The 23,752-nt window shown below is 37.4% G+C and overlaps 1 protein-coding gene across 1 annotated transcript in view; it reads left to right on the top strand.

The window, feature by feature from the left end:
• SOX5 (SRY-box 5) overlaps positions 1 to 23,752 on the top strand; it is a 263,340-nt gene that overhangs the window by 156,150 nt on the left and 83,438 nt on the right. Inside the window, exons 9-10 of the mRNA XM_026868079.1 lie at positions 6,431 to 6,551; positions 19,573 to 19,658. Of these exons, the coding sequence (XP_026723880.1) occupies positions 6,431 to 6,551; positions 19,573 to 19,658 (207 nt within the window). The remainder of the gene's footprint in view (positions 1 to 6,430; positions 6,552 to 19,572; positions 19,659 to 23,752) is intronic.

The raw sequence follows: 23,752 nt of genomic DNA, 5'->3' as shown, positions 1-23,752 counted from the left end.
TGAATGCAGGAGGTCCTTTTGGCTTATGTCCTTCAAAGTGCTGTTGGAGATGTTTTTCTCTCACCAGTACATTTTGTTCTATAGTATGAAGTGGAGGAGAGAAGCCCTTGGAAGCAAGTTATCAACATGAAACCAGCTATTGTCTGTATTATTTGGCAGTTTAAGGCACTTCTCTGTGCTGCAGTTAAAAAGGCTAAGCATGTATTAATTTAGTAGTACTTACAGAATTTATTATGAGATTAATTTGAGATGGATGCTGGTAGTAACACCTGAACACTCTTGCTGGACTGAGCAAAGACAGAAAGTTTCCAGCCTGAAAAGCCTTTGGTTTTGAAAATGAAAAATGTTTATATTATTCTCTGAGATGTGTTTTAGTTTTCCTGAAAGTTTGTTCCTTGTGTTTTCCATGAGCCAAGTTACCTACATACCAACTATTACCTATTTAGGATTGTCTCCATATTCCATCAAACTAATAATATTTTCCACACTGTCATTCCAAATAGAGCTCTTCTAGGCTAGTGGAGTTGTAATGGGGGATCAGGAGGTCTCCCTAAATAGCCTTTTTTACTCTTCTTGAAAGATTACCACTGTGAAAACATGTTTTTCTCTGATCCGTATCGCTGCAAACAGTTGTGAACAGTGAGGTGCTACTAGAGTGAACTGAGGTGTTTGGTAAGTACTGGTATGAATTGTGTAAGCCTCTTATGCAGCAAAGGGACAAATAATATTTAGGGCCAAAATCATTCACTGCAGAAGAATTTTCAGGTAGAGATTAGGAAGAAAAAACCTTCACAAAATCCTTTGTCAGGATCTCCTATACCAGTACATCTAGTGGAGGAGTGAGCTGCTCCTCAGTAGTAAAAGCAGAGTGTTAGGTCAGAGCATGGGGTGGAATGAGTGTGCTGTCTGTCTTATCAGTGTCTTCCTCTCTGCATCTCTGCTTCTTAGCATTCACCTTCTGTTTTGCATCTTAAGCACTCACTCAGAACTGCATAAAAAGTCACCTCAAACTCTGTAGGGGAGTGATCACTGCATTACCTGGGTAAGCAAGGCTTCCTGATATATAGATTTAGGACATACTTATGTCAGTTTAGGGAACTGATGTAGGGAAGAGAACAAGGATAACAACATTTTCTTTTCTTATTTTTAACGTCACTGCAAGGGAAAATAGCAGATTGTAGTTATATGAGGACATATATTTTTATTTCCCTTAAGATAGACGTGGGGGGTGTGAGGGAGAGAGAAAGAGATGGCCAACACATATGCTAATTAAAGAATCCAGTCCTTCAGCATAGTGCGCATCACCATGAGCCAAGTGTTTCTGGAGGAAGGGGGACCAATGCAGTTAAAGATGTCTTTTTTGAAGGACAGATTTATGTTATTGCATGTTAAATGTACGTTACATGCTTTCAAATACAGTAGAAGAGATGCTTAACTTATAAACAAGTCGCAGGCAAGAAGATATTCATTACAACAGTTTGAAGTTAATAGAATCATTCATACACATTCACTGTTCTAGGAATGTAAAATCTGAACTTCTTTGAGGCAGCTGAGAATAACTCAAATGAGAATAAAAATTAGCCACACTTCTTCATGAAGAAGCCATGTAAGAAGAGATAATTTCAGCAAAGATGCTCATACAGCTCTTGAAGGGCATCTTCTGAACAGCTTAAGAGTAAGGTACTGCTCAGAGTTTTGTCAGTTTGTAGAGAAGAGAGTGTTGCTTTCAGCAGCCGTTCTTATTCACACTGAGTAATTTGTTACTCCGTCACCAGTCTCACCAAAATGGAGAGAATCGCTTCTGAGGAACTAGAGGTGGGTGGAAGAGCAGTATTCACCCCTCGGTGGAAAATGTTATATATGGATGCCAGGAAATGTATTGAGATATTTACCTTGGAAAGGTGAAAACTTTATATAAAAGTTTATGTTAATAAACATATAATGAGCAACTGCAGAAATGATAATATAAAGATTAAATGGTGGAAGTGTATAAAGACTGAATAAATAAAACTAATAGCAGCTGCTCTGTTAGGGGCTTAGAGTTACTGAAAATATGAGTTTATATTACTTGAGGAATATTATACGTCTGGTAGATTAAACAAGAGTCATATGAGGGGGGAATCTGTGAACTTTTAATTAAAGTCTCTGTCAGGATGCATGGGCATAAAGGACCAAAATAAGGTCATGCACACTGTCCTGATTCTGGCATTTCCTAAGTCCTGAATGCTTAACTTTTCAACATTAATGTTTCCTTAAACTATTTTGTCCTTGTAGCTATTTATATAGTGACCCAAAGTGCATGTGACATTTTACAGAAAATAGAACAGAATTGTAGTTGTCAAGTGTTCGCAATCTAAATTTATATAAATCACAGCAGGAGCTAGTAACAAACAGTAGGGTAATTTAAAAACATACTGCTTAGGTAGCTGTGGTAACCACAGTATGTTCCTAAAAGTAGGTAGGAGACCGGAATTGAGGCGGAAATACTACAGCTATAACGAAGCTGGGAATGCTGGGAATCTACCTCTGGCTACACTTAATGTAAGATTTTGTGTGGTTGGATTTGATATGGTCATGCACAGATCTGTGAAGATGCTGTCCCAAGGCTTCTACAGCTTGAGTCGGTTCCAAATTTACTAACACATTTCTTTTGATAAGGATACGTCATTTAAGAGCAGATTTTTCAAATGCACTGGAACAAATAAAAATACATTGAGGCACTTCCCAAAATCGAAAATCTCTACAGGCAGCTCCAGGTGCCTCAATTTCCCACTTGAACAGTAGATATACTATTAGTTGCCTGTCACATGCTCATATTTGTTTTTTTTCATTGATCAGTTCTTTAGGGGTAGTCTCCCTTTTTTGATTTTCAGTGACAGGTACAAAGGGTCCCTGATTTTGGTTTGCGCTCTAGGTTAAGCTTGGTTGCAGTTTCGTCTGCTCTTAAAATACATTGCTGTTACTGAAGATGACTTAATGTCCCCATTATGAATTAGAGAACCTTTACTTTCTTGGACTTTTTAAACTCTTGCGTATCTGCTTCCTAAAGGAGAGTTATTTCTCATGAACTGAATGTTAAGTGTTAAGGTTTATGTCTTTCATTGCAACATGGGCTTCCCTCTTGCCCCAAATTACTTGTCAGAAATAGGTGAATGAAAGTATGAATTCCTTGACTAGTGAGTTGATTGTATAGCATATTATTTATGGCTCTTGTGACATTCAGTTAATTTCTGTGTTATTTTATGTATGCCGTATGCCTTTTCTGTGCATACCATGCCTCTACAGTTTTTCATGAAGTACAAGAGTACTTCTGGCTCATCTGATATGTGGTGATGGCATTCAAATTAAAAGAAAGATCAGGGGGTTCTGTGATCAGTTGACATCGTGGCAATAGTATGAGGAGTGAAAAAAGACCTTGAAAGATTGTATCTGTATCATCCAGACTAACATCATAAAGTAGATAAGAAGTTACAAGGTGAAATTGTAGCCCATTAAATCCACTGGGAATTTTGTAAGGATTTAAACTACAGTCTTCACCTTTAGGAAATTACAACTAAGAAGACATAATCACGTAGAGAGACTGGTAAGTGGAGAATCTTGACAGCTATATGCATTTTTACATTGTTAAAGATGTATTTCTTTTTATGGACATTTATATGTCCATTAGCAGAACAAATTGATGGACCTGAAGAATAGCTCTGATTTGCTGTCCATTCTGTTCAAATTAGAAATGCAGTATGAGTAAGTTACTGTCAAGAAAACGTTGAAAGGTATGTAAACTATATAACAAAAAACATTTATGAGGGATGTAACTAACATAGTAATAGCTTAAAAAAAAAAAGAGAAAAATATCTTCTATGTAAAACTCATAAGGAGGAGGACCTGTGTTTTGTGCCACTTGAAACAGTTGTATCCTAGTAATTCTAGGTAATAATAATAAACATAACAAAAGTTAAAATGTAGTAGTTAAATGAGCCATAAAAATGAAGAGTCCATAATTTGTATTGTATTGTGTCAGGTAATTGGATTAAAATAAACTAATGTTTATGCTTATTTGTATTTGGGAGAAAATTAAGTGTAGCTGTTTGAGTGGTGCTACATATATTCCACCCTGGAATAAAAATCACATTGTTTTGACTGCGTTATTTCTGTATCCATGCAAACCATCCTCATCACTCTATATTTCTTACCTCCTTAACGCAACTGGGGTTGTGTCATTTGAAATTAGTGGGTATAAAGGCCCCTTGGAGAGATAAAGAGGAGCAGCAATTTGAAAAAATGAAATGCAGCAGTCAAAGTTAAGAAGAAAGGGCATTTTCCTGGTAAATGTTTTCCTAAATGGGAAATTTTCAGTGTGGTGTTTTGCTCGTGTATTTGGCAGTCACTTGGAATCAAGTGCAGACTTGTGCTACATTGTGGGCTTGGCAATGACAATTTGTGTGTGTGTGGTGCTTTAGTTATATTAGCCCTGGAGGCAGAGTTAACACTTGCAGTGGGACAAGAGTATTTGCAGTCATCAGAGAACTTTGCAGTCAGCTTCAATAACATCACTCCATTTTTTTCACTTTTTTTTTAACATTTTTTTTGGCAGCAAAGCTCTTAGTAGAACCATCTGTCTTTCTATTAGTGTTTTTGAGTCCTGTTTTGAAGCTTCTTTACTTGGCAAAGTCACTTTCATCCTTGGAAACCATTTAAAAAAAAGTTCTGTGGCTTTTTGCCGAAGAAGAGTACTATGCAAAAATTCCACACGGCTGTTCATTTTTGTTCTAAAAGAATGCAGTTACTTTGTCTTTGTCTTTAAAAAAAAAAAACACAAAAAAACCCAACAAAAAACCAAACCAAAACAAAACCCCAAACAAAACAAACAAAAACTAAACACATGAAGAAAAGGTAGACATTGGGCAGTTCTAGGGTGACTGAGTGGGGATAGAGAAGAAATCACATTCTATATGTTTTTTTCCTCCAGCAATCCAGTTAAAAGTACGTATGTCTTCTAGTTACCAGGATCAGAACAGAAAGGAGAACAGTAAAGTTAACAAAAACCGGATTGTGTTCGTTTAGTGAGTGGAGCTACAAATACTCTAGCTTCAGTCCCAACCTTAATCTCCCAGTGCAAGAATTTCTGTCAACAGTGCTCCTGGACTCCATTCTTGCAAATTGTTTCAGACTGTAAAGATGCAGTCAGCACACACACACATGTGTTTGGCAGGTCCCGGCATAAATGGAGGTTACCTTCCCAAATTTCCTATCACTCTTCTGCCTTGTAATAGTGTTGGGGGAACTGAGACATCTCCTGAATCTTCAGGAGATTAAAATAAAATAAAATTAAGTCAGGATGCTCTAGTCTGAACTGTGGCAACCAGGCAGCTGGCACAGGTTCTCTTTTGCCAGTTCTGCTATGCAGGCAATAATGGAGTAACACCTTCTTAGGCCTCTGGCCAAAAAAAGGTTGTCTATCAACACCCTAACTCATTTCTTAATACAGACTACAAACTAAACTTCAGTCTTTGATAATGTATCTGTACCTCTGAAGCCTTAGCATTACAGTGCCATTAAAAATCTGGATGACCTCTCTTAAAAAAGAGTCAGTTTCCCTTTACTGACTGATCTGATTAGTACAGTGAGGTTTTTTAATTAAACACAGCCATTTAATCTAGCAAAGTTTTTGTTTCTCATCTGTGTGAAATACAAAGATGATGTCCATTTCTAGCAATTAAAAACTCTGACAGAACTGGGTAAAAGCGAGAGTATTAAACGTTATGCCATAGCCAACTTCCAGTTCTGATGACTAATTTCTGCATGTCTTAAGTCCCCTGCAGTATCCACTTACAATATAATATTTTCCATTTCCTGACTTGCATGGTTGTGTACAGTTGCTCTACTAAGTTGAACAAACACTTCAGACATAGCTGTGTTTTATTTGTGAATAAAGTGTCAGCTTTTTTTCTTACAATCTCAGAGACTTTATCTTTTCACATGTACAAATAAGTGCATGTATATGGGCAGAAAAATAGTATTGACTGTGCTGTACACTACTTATGCACGTATTTTTACTTCTGTGTTTGTGGATCTTTGTGTTTGGGCTTAGTCAGGGTGAAAGCTACTGTCTTGACACAGCAATATTGTTACACAGTGCAATAAAAGAGAAGAAAAACTCACCCTGCAGTCAAAGAGAAGTGAGGGGGGGAATAATTATTGGGATATAGGTATTTGTTAGTCGAATCTTTTGCTTTGCTTTGGATTAATGTAATTCATATGAAGTGCTTTGGTAATTAAGATGAGGCTGAATAGTTGATGTTACTGGAACACCCCATTATGGAGGAGCATATTCAAACCTGACCTCTCAGATCAGAAGTAAGAGAAAGCACGTAAGCAGACATTTTTCCCCAGAAAAAATTCCACGTTTGATTTTCCCTCTCCTGTTCAGCAGGTCCAGGGTCAGCTGCCTCCATTAATGATTCCCGTATTCCCTCCAGACCAACGAACCCTAGCAGCAGCCGCACAGCAAGGATTCCTTCTTCCTCCTGGTTTCAGCTACAAAGCGGGATGCAGTAAGTCCTGTAGATCTTTTTAGCTGGAAGTGGATAATAAGGCACAATTCCATGTCAATCTGTATGAAAGTATCACCTCTCTAGCCTGATGGACAAAGCCATGAACTTTCACAGATGAGTGTAAAATAGATGATTAGTCATTACTGTATGAGAAAAGATTGTCAAAGATGAAGTATTTGTTTCAACATAACAGCAAAACATTTCACACAAGTAGACTTGTGCACCTTCTTTCTGACAGATCTTTTTAACAAGTGAATATGCTCATGACCACACATACATACATACATCTGAAGAGAAGCTATTTGAAACTTCCCAATAAATTTCAACACTATTGTAAGAAAATATGTTTTCTTCCTGAAGCAGCCTGCTTACTGTTTGTGAACTGAGGGGCCTATTCTAGTCTCTTTCTTCACAGAGAACTCACATTAATCTCAACGGGGGTTCTGCACAGAGATCAAAGAATAGCATATGCCTTTCAGTTTGATAGACTAACACAAACTATGAGTATATTTATGAGAGCCTAACACTAAAAAATATAGTATCTACATTTTTAATCTTTGAAAGATTTATATTGTTCTCTACAATCCCCAGGGTTTTTTTTTTTAATTTTGCTTAAGCCTTCTATAGGATTGTGTGTTCCTGTCAACAGGATGATAATAAACATAAGTTAAGGAATAATTGAGGAGCTCTATTTCCATGAATAGGCTTAGCTAGAGCATGAATTTTATAGACTTGTTTTCATGTGTTTGTGTTTGTATAACTCTTCTGACATCAGTTTCCTACTGAGTTATCTAGGACTTGCTTGTTCTGCCATTCTCTGTCTCTAACATGGGTGTTTAGCTTTATTATGTTCATGTCAGTGCATCCATCTGTATCATTGACTAACTCATGAGTTCATCAATTGTTCTGAATTACTCAGCACTTGCCACTGCAGCAGTTTCATAAAATCAGAACATAAAAAGATTCCTTTAGTTAAACTGGCTTAGCCCACAATTTCAGATTTCTTTCAGTTTCTGTAGCATTATACATACAGTGCTTGAATATGAACTTGAGTTTCTTTGGCCGCTAATCCCTTCTCCTAGTATTTTGCAGACTGGGACTGCTACTGAAAATTACTGTTCAAAACACTACATGTCCCTCAGCAACTGCAGTGCCAAAGCATAGGCTCATTCAGTTCTTGCAGTGATTTCACACTCAGTCTTTCTCAAATGGGAGAAGTAGTGATTCACATTATAGAATGTTTAACTGAAAGCCACACTGAATATGAATGCTATCATAACTGTAGGCCTGGAAAAAGTCAGGAAAGCACCCTGTTAGATATATCTGGCAGATTAAATTAGTTCCATGTTAATGAAGTCTGGTTTGGATAGAAAGAGTTGAGGTGTTGTTTTTCCCTTCTTTTTACTGCATGTGCATTAACTGTAAGACAGCCCTGTAGTTCCTTGCATCCATGATGTATGACATTGCATGTTTGTGTAACCTTGAAAATGAAAAAGAGCAAAGTTGCTGCTGATTCTGGCAGTAAGGCTTGGAATTAGCAGCATGCCAAGGTCTAGGGCTGAGCAGAAGCCAGTGGAAAAAGACAGCTTTGTGTTTGGTGATTCCCTGGCATGTTTGACTGAATTTGACTGAGAAGCTGAGGAAAAGTGATAAGTAGTCCAAAGGATTTTTTCTTTTCACTCACAGTTTAGTGTAAACAAAATAGCATATATGGATTTAGCTACACCTAGAAAGCTTATAGCAATGAAAAATGTAGCTGCCTTAAAACTATAACATGTTCACATCAAGTTATGTTTTTGACAGACCATTAAAACATATTTCTCCCACTTTTCTTCTTGACCTTCTGTGTATTAGTCCTCCTGGCAAAGATACGGTAGACTGTAAACCCTAGAGCTTTGGATAAAATTTTCTAAAGCACCTGAGTGATTTAGGAGACTAAATCTTCATTTGAAGAGTGACAAAGCCACTAGGATTTAAGTCTCAGGAATATTTAACAAATGTTTCTACTGTAAACTTTAGTGGTCACCTGCTTGATCTCAGCTAAAGTGGATAGCAATACAATATAGCAACAGACAACATACAGCTGATTCATTTGCTCGGCTTCTCAGTACATTAAATGTCTAACTTTCACTGAGTTTGCTTTTGGATGCAAGGTCTTTCTGTTAACTTCTGAAGACCCCACTACCAGCATCTTTACCCAACTGCCATCATTATGTACCATATGAAAATGGAACCTCACTTCTACATCTTGCCATGTCTTTTGGAAAACCTGCCCTTTTTTCTGAACTGATAGATTTTCAGAATTATTTTGTATGGCTGACTGAATTCTCTAGTGATGATTCTGTTTATTTAGTATCACTAACAATCTGTACATTGGAATGATAAAAATCTCCATGAAACCATTCACTTCCAGTCACAGATAACAAAGAACTATGAAAATTTTCATATACTCTTTCTCAGTAAAGGGAAATTTGGAAATTGAGGGGAAAAGGAAGAGGGAATTGTTTTGACAACCAGTATTTTCATAACTAACTAATGATGCTGAGTACCTTTATTATGGATATCCTGTTGGGGACACCTTCAAAGGCGCATTTATAGTGCTGTGTGCCCTGCCTCTTTAAAAAGTCAGATCTCCAAGAGGGTGTCTCAGAATCAGCAGCATGCCACCTAAGGCACTTCACATCTCTAGTCAGTTGTGCTATTGGTCACACCTGATGCATGGGTTACTTGCTGCCTTCTGTCTGCAGGCCAAGTAGCTGAAAAGATAACTGTCTCCAGTTGTTCATCACTGTGCCTCTTACTTTTGACACACTGTCCAAGCTTCTTGATTAAGCACTTCCTAACTTTCTTCTGTCCAGGCTGGGATAGCAAGAACTTTCTGTTAAAATTGCTTAAACTGAGCTGTCTCATTTTAATGGAAACATGTTGGGAAGTGATTAAACAAGCAGCTTGGTCACAGTGGTAACCTTTGACAGGGGACTGTGATTGGAGATGGCGGCCTCTTCAGCCAGCACACAGGTGGAAGAGAATGTGTGATCAAGCCTCGAGGTCAGTGAAAGAGAAAAAATGATGAATACCTAGTTAGACTGCTGTTTTTCTTTCATTCAGCTTATGAATGAAACCAAAGTAACTTACTCAATGCTTTCTGATTCTGTCCATCTTGGAGCAACACAGGGTCAAATGTACATCTCCCAGTGATTTCAGAGAGTGTATGTGGTAGGATTCCCTCAGGCCATGCTTTGCAATGGACTAAGGACTTATCCAGAGACTGTGAAAAGGAAGAGTACTGTTTTCTCTACACATACTTGCTTTACTGAGGATTTGACTGAAGAAAACACAGAAATAATCGTATCAGTTCATAGCAGGGGTCCATTTAGATTCCTCTTATGGGAGATACCTAAAGAACAGAGAAGAACAAAGCAAGATTATACCGATACTTTATCCCCATATACTTTGCCAGGTTCCAGTGGTTGTGGCGAGACCTTCTGACCCAGTGGTGGCATCACTGTGTGAGAGCTATTCTGTCTGTTACTGAAAATGAAAATATTTCTCTGCTTGGGTTCCTACTTCATTGGAAACATTCTATATGGCTCAAGTGCTCAGAAGAATACAATATCAATTTCTAATACATGCTGAGCAAATTTTTCACTTATACTTCTCCAAATAGTTTGCAAAATTGAGTAAAGAGAGGGAGGAGAGGGGTAAATATTTTCTTATAGTTACATGGCAGGTCATGGTCGTTGGCTTCAAATTCGATGTAGTAAATTTTCTTTTCTTTCTTTTTCTCCATAGCAGTTCATACTTGGGAGTGGCTTGGTTTTTCATTTTGTTTTGTTTTTTTAAACAGATGGTTTGCATTACATAAAGGACAATTTACACAAGTTGACACTTCCCCTTTTTTCTCTATGGCATATTGTGTGGTGGTAAAGTTGGCAGAGAAAAAGGGAGGAACTTCTATTAGGATTACATTTCTATTTGAGAATAAGATTCATAATCTATGCTTGCAGTTGATTTTTTAACATCCATACCTAGATATAATTGCATGGTGTGTAAAATATTTAATATTATTATTTAAAACCAAAGCATTTTTTTCATATGAGAAAAATAAATTGGCAGTATTTGGACTATATTGTCCACAATAGCAAGAAAAGTGCTGATTACCTAATTTGCTACATGCCTGGTTATCCATTCACTGTATGCTGTTTGGAATTTAAGAATGTCGATTTTTATGCAAACCTATATGTACTTTATTATATACATAATACATAATATTTATATGGATGTATAATGCAAATCTCTTTATAGAGTTGGTGTTTCAAAGTCGGGTGTTACCTATGTTAATGACCTGTGGCATGAGCAGATGTTACAAGTTAACGCCAGTATCTGAAGTATATGAATTGGTTTTAACAGCAGGTGAGCACCTTCTGTTTCAGCTGATGTTGAAACCAAACAGAGTCCTATTACTGCATTTCACAAACTGTGGCAAAGCTTCTCCCACATTTAGTGTATGCAGATTGGCTCAGGTCATTTAACCGTTTTCCTCTTATTCTCAGCCAGCATTCCATAACCCTGTCATTTGTTACTACTGCTATTACTTGTTCAGCTCCACTTGTGATACTTCCTAGATAATATGCATGACTCCCAGCATTTTAGCAATGGCGAGTGATATGTCAACTCTGTTGAGGTCTGAGGAGCTGTTGCTGTTGACTTCACTGAAGTCAGATTTCGCACCAGATGATACAGATCTGCTAGGGCCACTCTTAGAAATAATTAGAATTTATTTAGAGCTAATTAATATTTGTGAAGTGCTTTGACAGTATAAAAACAGTATAAGTGATAGAAGAAAAGAAGTTTTGTATTGTGCCCTTTAAAAACTGCATAGTTCGGCCTCAGAGCAGGCTGCTCTTTAGTCGTAGGTAGCGTGCTTATGTATAATGCACATATGGATAGATTTGTATGTGGAATATTAAGACGTGATTGTCTCTCATGTATAAGAGATAATAAAGGGAATGAAATAAAGACTTGGGAAGGCGAAAGAGGCTGCTTCTAGGGACCTATTTGCAGAAAAGGCAGCAGGAGTTAGGCTGAGGACAGTGGTAGATTCAGTGTTCTTCAGGAAGTGTAAGTAGCGAAATCTGTCAGGACAGAATGCTTCCCCCGGATGCTTCTGTGGTTCTACATTTGCAACACTGTTAGCTTTCCACTAAAAGACACAGAATAGCCCAAACTTTGTAAAGAAGATGGGTCCTCCCTGATTAATGGTGCTAAGTAAGATTAATTTTGGAAACCTCACTCCATCACTTATTTAAGTTTTTGATGATCATGTTAAAAAGGGACTAGCCACTTAGGGCAGTGTGTTATGTTATACTGGTCCTGAGGTTTTTCAGTATGATTGAAGCTGTTTAATTGCAGATAGCTGCTTCTTTGGAGAATAAAGAATAACATACTCCGTTTCTTAAACAGAGGTGTACACGAAATTGAAATACATGCTGATTTTTAGGATTTGTTTTCTTTTCTCAGGAAACAATAGTGTAATACTAAGTGTATTTCTGTAAGTGGGATTTACCTCAAATATATTTTCCAGGTTATTTGCAAATTTTCAGGAAATCATCTAGGTAGCCTTTTATTTGCTGATACCTGTGTTATTTTTATGGAAATATACCAAATCTTGGAAACTAGAATTGTTTTTGTTTGCTCATTCCTTTTCCCCCCCGTGGATAATTTGTTGTAACAAGTCATATTGTGTTCCCAGTCAGATGTCATCAACACGAGGTTTTCTGAGAGTTCTTTAATCACTATTTCAACCATATCCAATTAGGGGGGAAAATCTGAGTATTGAATAGGTACATTGTATGTGTCTTACATATCCACCATTGCTGCTGGAAGTACTCTAAATAAAATAATGCATACAAAGTTATTGAAATATCTAGTTACCTTATAAAATCATGAAAACTGTGTGAGATGAACAAGCCAAGCCTAATAAAACATGCTGGATTTACTGTTCATCTATATTCTGAACAATAATTCCGATGTCCAATAAAAATGAAACTCTCAGTTAATTGGTTCCTCATTGAGTACAATAAAATTAATGTTTTAAGAGTTAAATACCATAAACTTCCTCAGGGAAATTTGCTGATGTATCTCTGGTTTTTAGTCAGTCACATGTTTCATTGTTTAACAGAGTATCATGTGGACTGTCTTATAATTTTTCCTGTGCTCAGGGTCCATGTGTCTGGCTTCTAAAGAGACTGAGTGCTAATTTCTGATTCAACTGTGTCAGCTGTATCAGCTGACATACAGGTCATTGACAGTCACCAAATCAGAAGAAAAAAATATTGACATTGCTATGCTTTTATCAGAATGACAAAAATAGGAACCATGTGTTGTGAGGACCACATACTGTAGCTTCTTTATAAAGATGCTAGTCATCTTTCAGGGCTACTGTTTATTCCTCAGAAAAGAATGAGCATATGACTAAACCCTCATGTTCCCCCCAGGATAAGAAAAGAGTAATAGCATTGTGGATAGAAACAGCAAGAAGGAGGAATTTTTGGTAACAACTGCCTTTTAGCATACATGAGAATGTGTCACTTCTGTAATGCTGTAAATGCAATGGAAGGCATCAAGACTGCAAAAAATAACAACACAGCTAAAGACTAATTCTAACTGAAAGAATCCCATAGCCCCCAATCTTTGTGTGTCTTCTCACAATAATGCTAATAAAACCAAAACAGACAAGCAAAATAATGGGGTCCTGTGAAAATACACTGATAGTTTCAGTTGAGTTTCTAGGCCATAAAAGATGTCTGGTGTTATATTATCCATAGTTGGGCAACCAAATAAAAGACCTGATTTTTAAATTCATGAGCATGTACAAACCTCTATGGAAATATATTAGCTTTCCTTGGTACTCAGAGCTTTTGAATAACTGTCATTTATTCAACAGGTGTATATATATATATATATATAAAAAAAGGCACCCTGGAAATCATAGGATTATTCTGGTTGGAAATTATTCTGTTGGAAGGGATCTCAGAAGGTCTGTAGTCCAACCTCTTCTTCCAAGCAGGGTCATCTAGGAGATAAAACCAGATTACTCAGATCTTTATTCAGTCAGGGCTTGAAAACCTCCAAGGACAGAGACTACACAATGCTGTTTTGACAGACTCTGTCAACATCTGGCTGTCCTCATGGGGAAAATCTGATCCTCTCTTGATTCACTTTATGTCCATTGGTTCTTGTCCTTCAACCAAACAGTGCTGTGAGGAGCCTAGCCCTGTCAACAAGACCACCTCCTCATAGGAATTGGAAAGCTGCTTTTAGGTCCCTCCAAAGCCATCCCTTCTCTAGACTGAATTATTTCTCTAAAATGCAAAATGGGCTATCCCTTGTAGGCAGCACTCTGTCAATGCTGTCCTGAACTATCCTCAGAGAAAATCAGGGAAGTAGTTTGGATTTCTTTTTGGAAGCACTTGGTGGTGCCTTCTTCATACTCTCTTTCTTACTTGTCAAATTTTCTAATGCCTAGATCCAGAAGTCAGGGAACATTGCTCATGTCTTTCACAGCCTCCCATTACCCTTGCTACATGTCCACCATCACGTAAAAAAAAGAAAGGAAAATAGTGATGAGCATGAGAATGTAAAAGTGATGAGAAGAAATGCAGTGGCTTACCTGTCAGCCATCATCTGTGTTTATTCATTATGACTATACTTAAGTGATAAATTGAGTGTAAAATTTTTGTGGCTTTTTCTAGAGCTTGTCAAAAATGGGGGGAAGATAATGTCGAGTTCCTTTTCATTCAGCAGAATCTACTATAAGGAAGTGTTTATTCTGGTATTTTTCATGGAATTTAGTTTAGCATACTGGTTTTGGAAATTACAATTCATGAATTTGTTTTTGTTTCCTACTCTTTATATTCTTTACACTGTTTTCTTTTTTTCTTCTCCTTCCATGACCTCCAACTTTTTTCACATGCTGTCCATGAAAGACAGGTAGGAGGAAAACAATAAGTTTAAAAAAAAATCATGGGAAATAACCCCCCTACTTCTCTTCTGTTATAATTTCTTTTTGAAGAAGAAAATTTCAGGAAAAAAATCAGAGTGTTCTATTGTTTCATATAATCAGGTTCAACTTAAAAATCCTGTCAAAACATTATAATTTAACATTAGCATGTAACTTGATTTATATAGCAAGTAAGACAATTGTGCTTGCTCTGAAGAGCTTGCAGCCTGTCAGAAGGTAAGACAAGACAAGACTCTAGTGGGGATTACACCATGAAGGAGAATAAATGAGTGACAGAAAAAGGAATGCAAAAATCATCTTATGAGTTTAAGTGAATGGTGCAACACACATAATGTTAGCTCCTATGCTTTCCTTTCTCTTTTTAAAAAAATCTTAATGTTTTTAACTTACTAAACTCCTTTGATAAAATTTTGCAAAACATATAAATGGTTTAAAAATCACTGTTGCATTTCCACAAGTGTACAATCATTTAGTATCCATAAGCTTGGTAGCTAGTTAGTTGAAAATCAAGTTCCTAAACACAGGGTTGTTATTTTGTGTTTTGGGACACGATGTCCACTTGGCTCTGTACCACAATTTACTTTCACAGAAAAGTGTTTTCAGTGGAGGATGATAGGGAGAGTTCATAGAAAGAGTGGTTTAAAAGTGAGTGTACTTCATGAAAAATCCTCTTGTAAGCAAGATCTTGGAAGATTTTTTTGGGCAAGGATGAAGGTGTGATTTGAAATTGAAAGAAGTTGCAGCGCATAAATTATCAGGAAAGAGGTTCTGGGTATGTTTGTGGAAGATGGACCAAAAGAAGGATAGAGAAATACAGAATTGGCATGGAATTGAGGGTTCAGCCTAGGCTTTTTTCTTCCCCGAGCCGCTGGTATTCTCCTTTGCTGGTATCAACACCTCTAATACAGCCCATCAGCTCCCTCAGGCTGACATATCCCATTCGATTCTTTAGGTGCTGTATCACCAGTACATACGTCCTTCTGCTCTTCGCATGTAATCAGTCTTGAATAATTCTGTTTTTCAAAGTGATATCACTGAGTAGCTGGGAAACAATCATATATTAGAGAAGAATATGTCAGCTAATAAAATAATTTTTACCTTGTTCTCACAAAAAAAAAAATCCCAGCCTTTGACCTGCATGATTTTACCATATAGTGTACTAAAGAAAAGCAACAACCAAACTTATCTCTGATGTTTTGTTTATAAGAAAAGCCCGCACATAACAAGAGACAGTTGGGAACATGAAAGGACTGCATAAACTGTTTCTTTTGGTAGCTGAAAGATTCAGGGAGGTACATTCCTGCCTCTGTGTGTGTGTTAGTAGCTTAATAGTGAATTTTGTAAATTGAGTTGTAATACAGTTGTTCAAGAATTGATTGGTGTTTTCAGTGATTCAGACTTGTGAATGGCTTGGGAAATACCTCTTTCTAATAACTCTGTACCTAGCCTCGCATTCCTGAAATGTTCCCAGAGCTTGGGAAAAAAAATGTAGCAACTTTTTACATCTAGAAATAAGATACTTACTTACTTACATTACTTACAAGAAGTAATGAAATAGTTAAGACGTGCATTTCCCAGACTTCAGAATTAACCTAAACTACTCAGAATTAACCTAAACTACCTTCAGTCTGATACGGGAATAAATTTCAGGCCAGTAGAAAGATGTATCATGTTCTGCAGTAACAGCAAAGTGTGAGAGGTACATATTTATCAGAAGAGACTCGAGGCATTTGTTAGTATTTGAAGGGGTGACAGTTGCTCCTGCACCATGTGATGTGAGCATGTAAGTGCTTGGCCTCCTCATTGATATAGGGCCTTCCCTGGGCACTGTCTGAAGAGTTGTGTGGGGCTTTTAATCTTGGGTCTCCCACTGGCTTGTTGAGTGACCTAGGGCATGGCACAGCATTTGAGCATATTCCTTGCTCTTTTGTGTTTTGTCTCCTGTGGACAGTAAGCTCCTCCAGACAGGGCAGTCTTTTGTTAGACATTTGTATCAGGGCAAACACAGTGGACTGCTAACCCTGATGGTGTCTCTGCTTATTATTGTACCTTCCTCCAGCTGCTTTGCTGCTACTGTGTCTGTACCATGGGAGCAGTAATCTGGGTATATACTGTGTGTGAGTAGCACTTGTGAAAGAGCTGCAGCACAGGCAGGGAGTATACTTTTCTTCATAAAAAGAGTTGCTAAACTCCTACAACAAGCGCAAAATAGTAGAGGACATTACCAAAGCATAACAATGCAGATTCATTATATGTTACAGAAGCCTTTCAGATTTGTTTGTTTCTGTTTGTTAAAAATATTTTGGAGCACTGGAAAAATGTAAAACCCTTTGAAGAGTGAACTAACAAAAAAAAAACCTGGTAGACTGCAGAGCCTATCTCTGCATAGCGATAATCTGGTTTTAGGATGAATTTTGATTTTTTTCCATAGAATTCTGAAAAACTTTGTTAGCATGTATTGGTGTAGTAGTTACTTTCTAGCATGGTCTCCTAAAGAGTCCCAGAGGTGTTAGCTGCACCGCCAAAGCCAGCAGTTGCACCCATGCACATGGCTATGGGGTTTTCACATGGCCATGGAGACTTTATCATGTTCTTCTGTCACAGGCATCTCCTTGATATATCTGCCAAATTAACTGTAAAGGATAGGAATTACCACCACATATGAGGTTATGAGAATCTGCCTGGCTGTTTAGGAAGGTGAGAATAGTGGGATTTATGAATTAGCATAAAGTTGTGGGAAGATGGTCTGAGGCTTATACATCTGTGTAGAGAGAAGGGGAATGTGAGACAGTACATTGAAGTTAATCTTGTGATATGTATGTTTTAGTACAAATAATTTGTAACTACAAATTTTCATGGGCTGTAAAATACAAATAATTCTTAACTACAAATTTTCATGGGCTGTAAAATAAACATTCTAGTGAGAAACTTTTTCCCTTGTTCTCTTCTTTGCTGTTGAGAAATTAATAATTTTATATTCTTTTGTGGCTGGTTCTTGAAAAAAATGTCCTCTTCTAGAGAGGCGTCTTTCAGAACGATACTAGGATTAGCCTTCGAGCTACTCGTGGTGTAGAAGCAGCTAAACACCATTGACCCTGATTCTTTAACCACCGTCTCTTTTTTCTCCATATCTTCACATGTTTAAGGCCCACTGCTTGGATCACCTCATGACCCTCTCCAGAGAATTTCAAGTCAGAGAAATTTTAAATTCAATCCATGATGTGAAACAAAAAGTGGATGAGTCAGTTAAAGCCAAGTGAAACTGGAACATGTGAAATGGCATCCTCTAGGGAAAAAAACCCAAGCAAGTCAGGAAATCTTTGCCCATTGACAATAAACAAACAAACAAATAAATAAATAGGTTATGGCCTGGTGTTGGTGCAGACATTTATGAATGGGGATGCCTGGGTGTACCTTTGGATTCCCATTACTTGGCTGGCCAGCCTTAATAAGACTGTGAGGCTTCAGTCAGTAAACAGTTAAGATGTTTTTAAATATAAGCAGGCATGCTTGTTGAAGTTAAATATCTGTTAAGATACTTTGCCAGACCAGTTTTTTTCTGGCTCTTCATTTCTAGAAGTTATAGTATTTAATTCTTACCAGGAAATCAAAATGCTCGAATGAAAAGATCTCTGTAAAGAAGGTTGCACTATAAAAGGAAAAAATAAACATCAGCAATTATTCTGAAACACAGCTTATTTCTACATTTCAAAAACATGAGATAAATTTCTTTCCCTTTGTTTTCTGTCTCCTGTAACTTAGGCTTGATACCATTATAAACTTAATTCAATAATAACTAATAGTGATTGTACACAACAGTCTGCATTGCCTTCTTAATTCATCTTTTTGTTCCCCAGTTCACTCAAAAAAGCACAATAAAGGAGGAAGACTTTTAATCTACCTCTTTAATGAAATGTACAGGAACATTTAGGTAGATTTTCCTGATACAGTGTTCTGCCTTTTCCATAGTCTCATTTCAATTCACTTTTTTAATGCTACAGAAATCATACACACTACTAGAACTAAGAACACTGCTCTGGTGATCCTTATTTGAGTGGAAAGTATTTAAACATTTTATCATTTAGAAAAGCAGTATAATGCATGTAACATTTTTTATGATTTTTTACCGGTTTTCTTAATGGTTTTGTTGATAAGCTAGTATGAAGTTTGTTTTAAGAAATCAGATACATAAGGAGTGACCAAAAGTGAGCACTCCATAATACTAAAACATGCCTGTCTCCATTTTGATTTTTGCCATCTCAGGTAGTTTTTCTTTATAAACACCTGCAATTTTTTCTTAAACCTTTAGTGGCTCCCTTTGTCTCACTGAGCACAATGCTGTCCTTACTAAAACTGAAGTAGTTTTCCCTCAGAAGCAAAATTGAATCACAAGTCATGAAGTAGAGTTGGCACAGGGATTTTGGAGGCTTGCATCTGATTTACTTAACTTCACGTGCTTTTGCCGGTTGTAGGAACAATCCTGGAAACTAAAGCAAGATTTTTTTTTACTCCCCAAAAAGAAAGGGAGTGCCATTTCTGATCTGTGTGAGGCTTAGTTTACTAACAGTGAACAGAGTTTGGTTAACTTCATATTCTGGACAAGCTTCTAAATTTGTCCCCTTCTAATGCTGTGATCTTATCAAGGTTGTATTGTTTTCCTTTTCTTCTCCACCCCCATCTTCTTTCTTTCTTTGCTTTTTTTTTTTTTTTTGAAGTGCAGCCTTCTGATCAATGTGCACTTTTTTTTTTTCCATTTCCCTAAATACATCATGAAAAAGGATGAGGTTTCCGCCTTAATTGCTTGTGCCTTTTATTCACATTCCTCTCTCAGCCAGAATTGTGAAAAGAGTGTTAGTAAAAGGCTGCACAATAGAGCTTTTCATTAGGCCTCAACAAGGCACACAAAAGAAGGCTTTTGGAAAGAGTGAATGCAGGACTTTAATTTGCAGGTGGAGAGTAGATAAAAGGTGCTGACGCCTCTATTATTCTCTTACTTAGGTGACCCTTACCCCGTTCAGCTGATCCCAACTACCATGGCAGCTGCTGCCGCAGCAACACCAGGCTTAGGCCCACTCCAACTGCAGGTAAGTCTGAAAACAATGCAGAAGAGGCAAAGGTTAAGTAAATATGAAAAACAGTTTTCTCTTCCATTTGAATACAATGCAATTAACAGGGGTTTTGGTCTGTTCTCTTCACATAAAATTTGCATCTGAAGCAAAATAATCGACAAATCACATACATTTTCCTTTTATGTTTAGGGAATTTCTTGTTACCTTTTTGTGTCTTTATTGTCAATTTAACTGCTTCTAGGTTTGTACTTCAAATTTCCACAGAGCAGTATGTTTGCTTGTCTTCTCCATTAGATAGTTCTGATGCAGGCTGTAAATTTCTGGCTAGGTGTAAACTAGCAAAAGGAAAGGCATTGCTAGGCAGAAAAGCTCTGTCCTGACAGGCACTTTTAAACTGCTTAAAAGTCTCTTAACTTGATTATGTCCTTTTAGGCTGTAAGCTCTTCAGGACAATGACTGGCCCCTCCTACAGTGTTTTGTGGTACCCAGCACATTTTAGGCACTGCTGTAGTGCAGATAATTAGTGATTATACTAATTTAACATAGGCAATTAGAAAACAGGTGGAAAGACACTAAAGAATTTTTTTTTGAGCTACGTGAAAGGGTTGGCCTGATAGCCAGATGTATCTGATTCACAACTCCCAATATCACTCTAAATTTTGGACGTATTAGGGTGTCCATGGGTCTTAATGACAGTGGTGCAGATGTTCCTCAGATATTCCTGATCAGCCCTTATACATACCCTTGTCAAATCATGGGAAGTAAGCAAATGCGATGTCCATGTCAACAGTTTGAATTTTGTTACCTGCCATGTATGCTTTCCTGGTAGGATTAAGCTGGGTAAAATTTGGGACTAAAACGAAATGAAGATCCAAATCATCTCTAGTTCTGCAAAGTCTGGATTGACACTCTTCTGCAGGAACAAAAAAAATCCCATACTCTTCATTGCTAATTTGTCTCCCCACTCATTATTTGCCAAGTCACATGGAAAAGCAGAGCTTTATACCTGCTTGAAAAAGCTCAGCATTTATAAACAGTACTTGTAAAATGCATTCTCAAACTCAGTTTGGCCAGCATCAGTATGGAGTAGACTCTCTGCAACATCAAATATTTCAGTTGTTTGGCCAGCATACGGGAGCGTGGGACATAGTTGTGGGGAAGATTTTTTTTTTTTAATTTTAACACAGCCAGCGGAAGTTAGCTGAGTTTCACAGAAATAGCTGCCAGTGTGTAAACTGACACATTCCATGCACCACAGAGGTTAATACATTCATTCCTATTGTGCCTTTGTATGAAAAGCTACACTGTCTGTGCGTTAGTTTCTGATTCTGTGAGTTACAAATCCTGCAGACGGCTTAGGAATTATGGGAGCCATGAAAGTCATCTGTCCGAAATGAATTTTGAGGAGTAATGTCAGTATTGATAAAGTTCTTGCCATGATTATCATGTGCCAAACATACATGAACACACATATGGAAAAAAAAGGGGGGAAAAAAGGAAAAACAAAAATGAAGCTGACTATCAATGAGAAACTAGAGTTCTGAGTCGCTTTTTCCTTTTTTTTATGGTCTTTCAAGCTAGTCCTAAAATAATGCACCAGTGCTCCAGTAAGTTGGGAGGATGGAAATACTTTCATTTCAGGACCAGCTTTTGGCTGTATTGCTGTATGCAGTGTGCTGAAGCGTTCTGATTAAAATAGGCTTTATCACAATGACAGTTTCCTTATAAAAAGGTAGGCTTTGTGCAAATGGGACTGACTTCATAAGTATCTTGAGTTTCGGTTGTGGAAAATTTGAAAACCTCAAAGGCCTCTTGTTTCTGTGCAAAGAGAACATTAAAATGAAAGTATTGACTGAATTCACCTGTGTTGTTTTGCTGCATGTTATTTAGTTTGGAATTACAGAGAGAGTTTGGCAGCCAGTCAGTGGGAGAAGTTCAAATTACTAACTCTGTAGACTCCTTCACATCTTTGAGACTTCTTGAAGGGTATGCATATGCTGGAAAAAATTTAAAGTTGTCTTTCTTCACATCTTAACAGTGATTTCTTAGTAGTGATTTTTAGCTATAGGCACAACTTGACTAATAGAAATTGGATATGTATCTTAATTTCTGGTGTCATTTGAAAGAGTCAGTTAGTCTAGATGTGCTTTGAGAAAGGTTTCATGATATAGTACTCACCCATGATAACATGAGTGGAGCTGAATCTAGCGTAGCTGCTAGCCTAGAAGGATTTTGCCTTCCAAACTCTATTCAAATCCAGTTGAGCTCAGTGATGAATGTTTCTTCAGTCATGAAGAAACATTAATGAAATTTGTCATGAAGAACTGATCCAAAACCACCTTTAAATGTCATGAGCGTGCAGCCATTATAGTCTCTTTCAAGGAGAAGTCTTCTTGCCTCAGACGTTCCCCTTCATTACATATAACCATAGTGTTCCCTACCAACCCTCTGTCATCTGGCCATCAGACAGTAGAAGGTCAGAAAAGTACAATGTTCCTTCTTTTCTTCTTTTGCTATCCTACCTATCACTCATCTTTCAGGTTTTGTATACTAAAAGCAGTAGTTTTCAGGGGAGGTCAAAGAACCTGACACAATGCTCAGTTTGTTGCTCCCAGCAGAATTTGGTACACAGAGTTATCTTAGTGAAGACAAAGCCAAGGAATTTTTCTTGTTTGTTTGTATAGCTATAAACATCTCTGTTATTTCATTAGAGAATTGTATGTCAGGGCATGGCTTTAGTAGTGTACTGTGAGATCAACAGGAAGTACTTTTTTATCCCTGATTATCAAAATTGAATTTTATTTTTGTAAATGAAATGCACACTGTACTTACAGAACACCTAACACCTGATTGTTTTCCTGTGGCAAAGATGCTCTTTGTCAGTGAAAATGTAATCTCTCATTTTGAAATGCCCTGTTGATTCCTACTGATGGGGTTTGTAATTTGAAGCCCTCTGTTTCTCTCCCTGCCTTTGAGTCCCCACTGGGTATACGGATTCTGTAATCTGATATCTGCCACAATTAGCCATATGTGATTGTCTTTATTTCCAGTATCCACAGAGAGACTAATGACTCAGTAAGAATGGAAACTAAAACTTACATTGTTAGATGTCACAAAAGGAGTAGACGGATGGGGCCATGTTGGAGAAGCTGGAACTAACATGATGCGTGCTTGAACGTGTTCTCTGATAAAGGGCTGACTGTCAGCCCTGCATATTCATTCATACCCAATTGAAAAAAAAAGTTTAGCCTTCCTCCGTTAATGAGAAGAATCAGTCCCAAACATTGCGGGAAGTGTAATTTTAAAATGCACCCTCATTGCAGTAAAATCCCTCTTGGTTAGCATGTGAGTTTCTTATGTTGTTTTTTTCCCCCTGTAAATTTCACATATTCTTCTTCTTCAGGACTTATGCAGCATGGTGATTCTGTTTCAAAGAAGAAGAACAAAACTGAATATATCATTGCCACTGTTTTACTGAGTAAGGCTAATGAATCAAAAGTACTGCTGTATGCCATATATGAACATGATGTTTTCCTATATGGTTCAGCAGATGAGGACATAAAACTCCTCCATCTTGAAGATCAACATTTAAAGCTGTAAGCATAGATACCATGTAACAAGTTTTGCACAAAGTAAACTGGAGTGATTATTCTAATAACAGGTCAACTTGAGTATACCTAGTATGAAATAGATGTTTCCAGAAGTCTGAGCAAATTCAGTATAAAATGCTATCTGGTGGTTTCTTTTCAGAGAAAAAAAAAAATTCCTGAGTGCTTTCTAAGCATTAGGAAGAAAAGGACCTGATTGCCTGATCTGAAAATTGAGAGGAGTCTGCACCATGGGGAGTGTGAATGATTCAGAGTTCCCAGATTGTTTGTTTGATAACCAAATAGTGACAACGACTGATTAACTGGCAGTAATACAAATGCTGTATATAACTACATTGAAAGATAATGCTGCATGTATAATGACAGCTGCCCATGTAGTGTTACTATATGGACATTTTGTGTCCTTTCAAAACAGTATAGCAGTCTGATGTAATACAGACTTCCTGCAAACATCTACTCTTGGAAAAACACCCCAAAAGTTTTGAGTGCCCACGTTCAGAC

The sequence above is a fragment of the Athene cunicularia genome (assembly GCF_003259725.1).
Source record: "Athene cunicularia isolate RWA chromosome 1 unlocalized genomic scaffold, athCun1 chr1_part2, whole genome shotgun sequence".
NCBI classification, from domain to species: domain Eukaryota; kingdom Metazoa; phylum Chordata; class Aves; order Strigiformes; family Strigidae; genus Athene; species Athene cunicularia.
The sequence above is the reverse complement of the archived record's forward strand: the minus strand, read 5'-3'. Positions and strand labels throughout refer to the sequence as shown.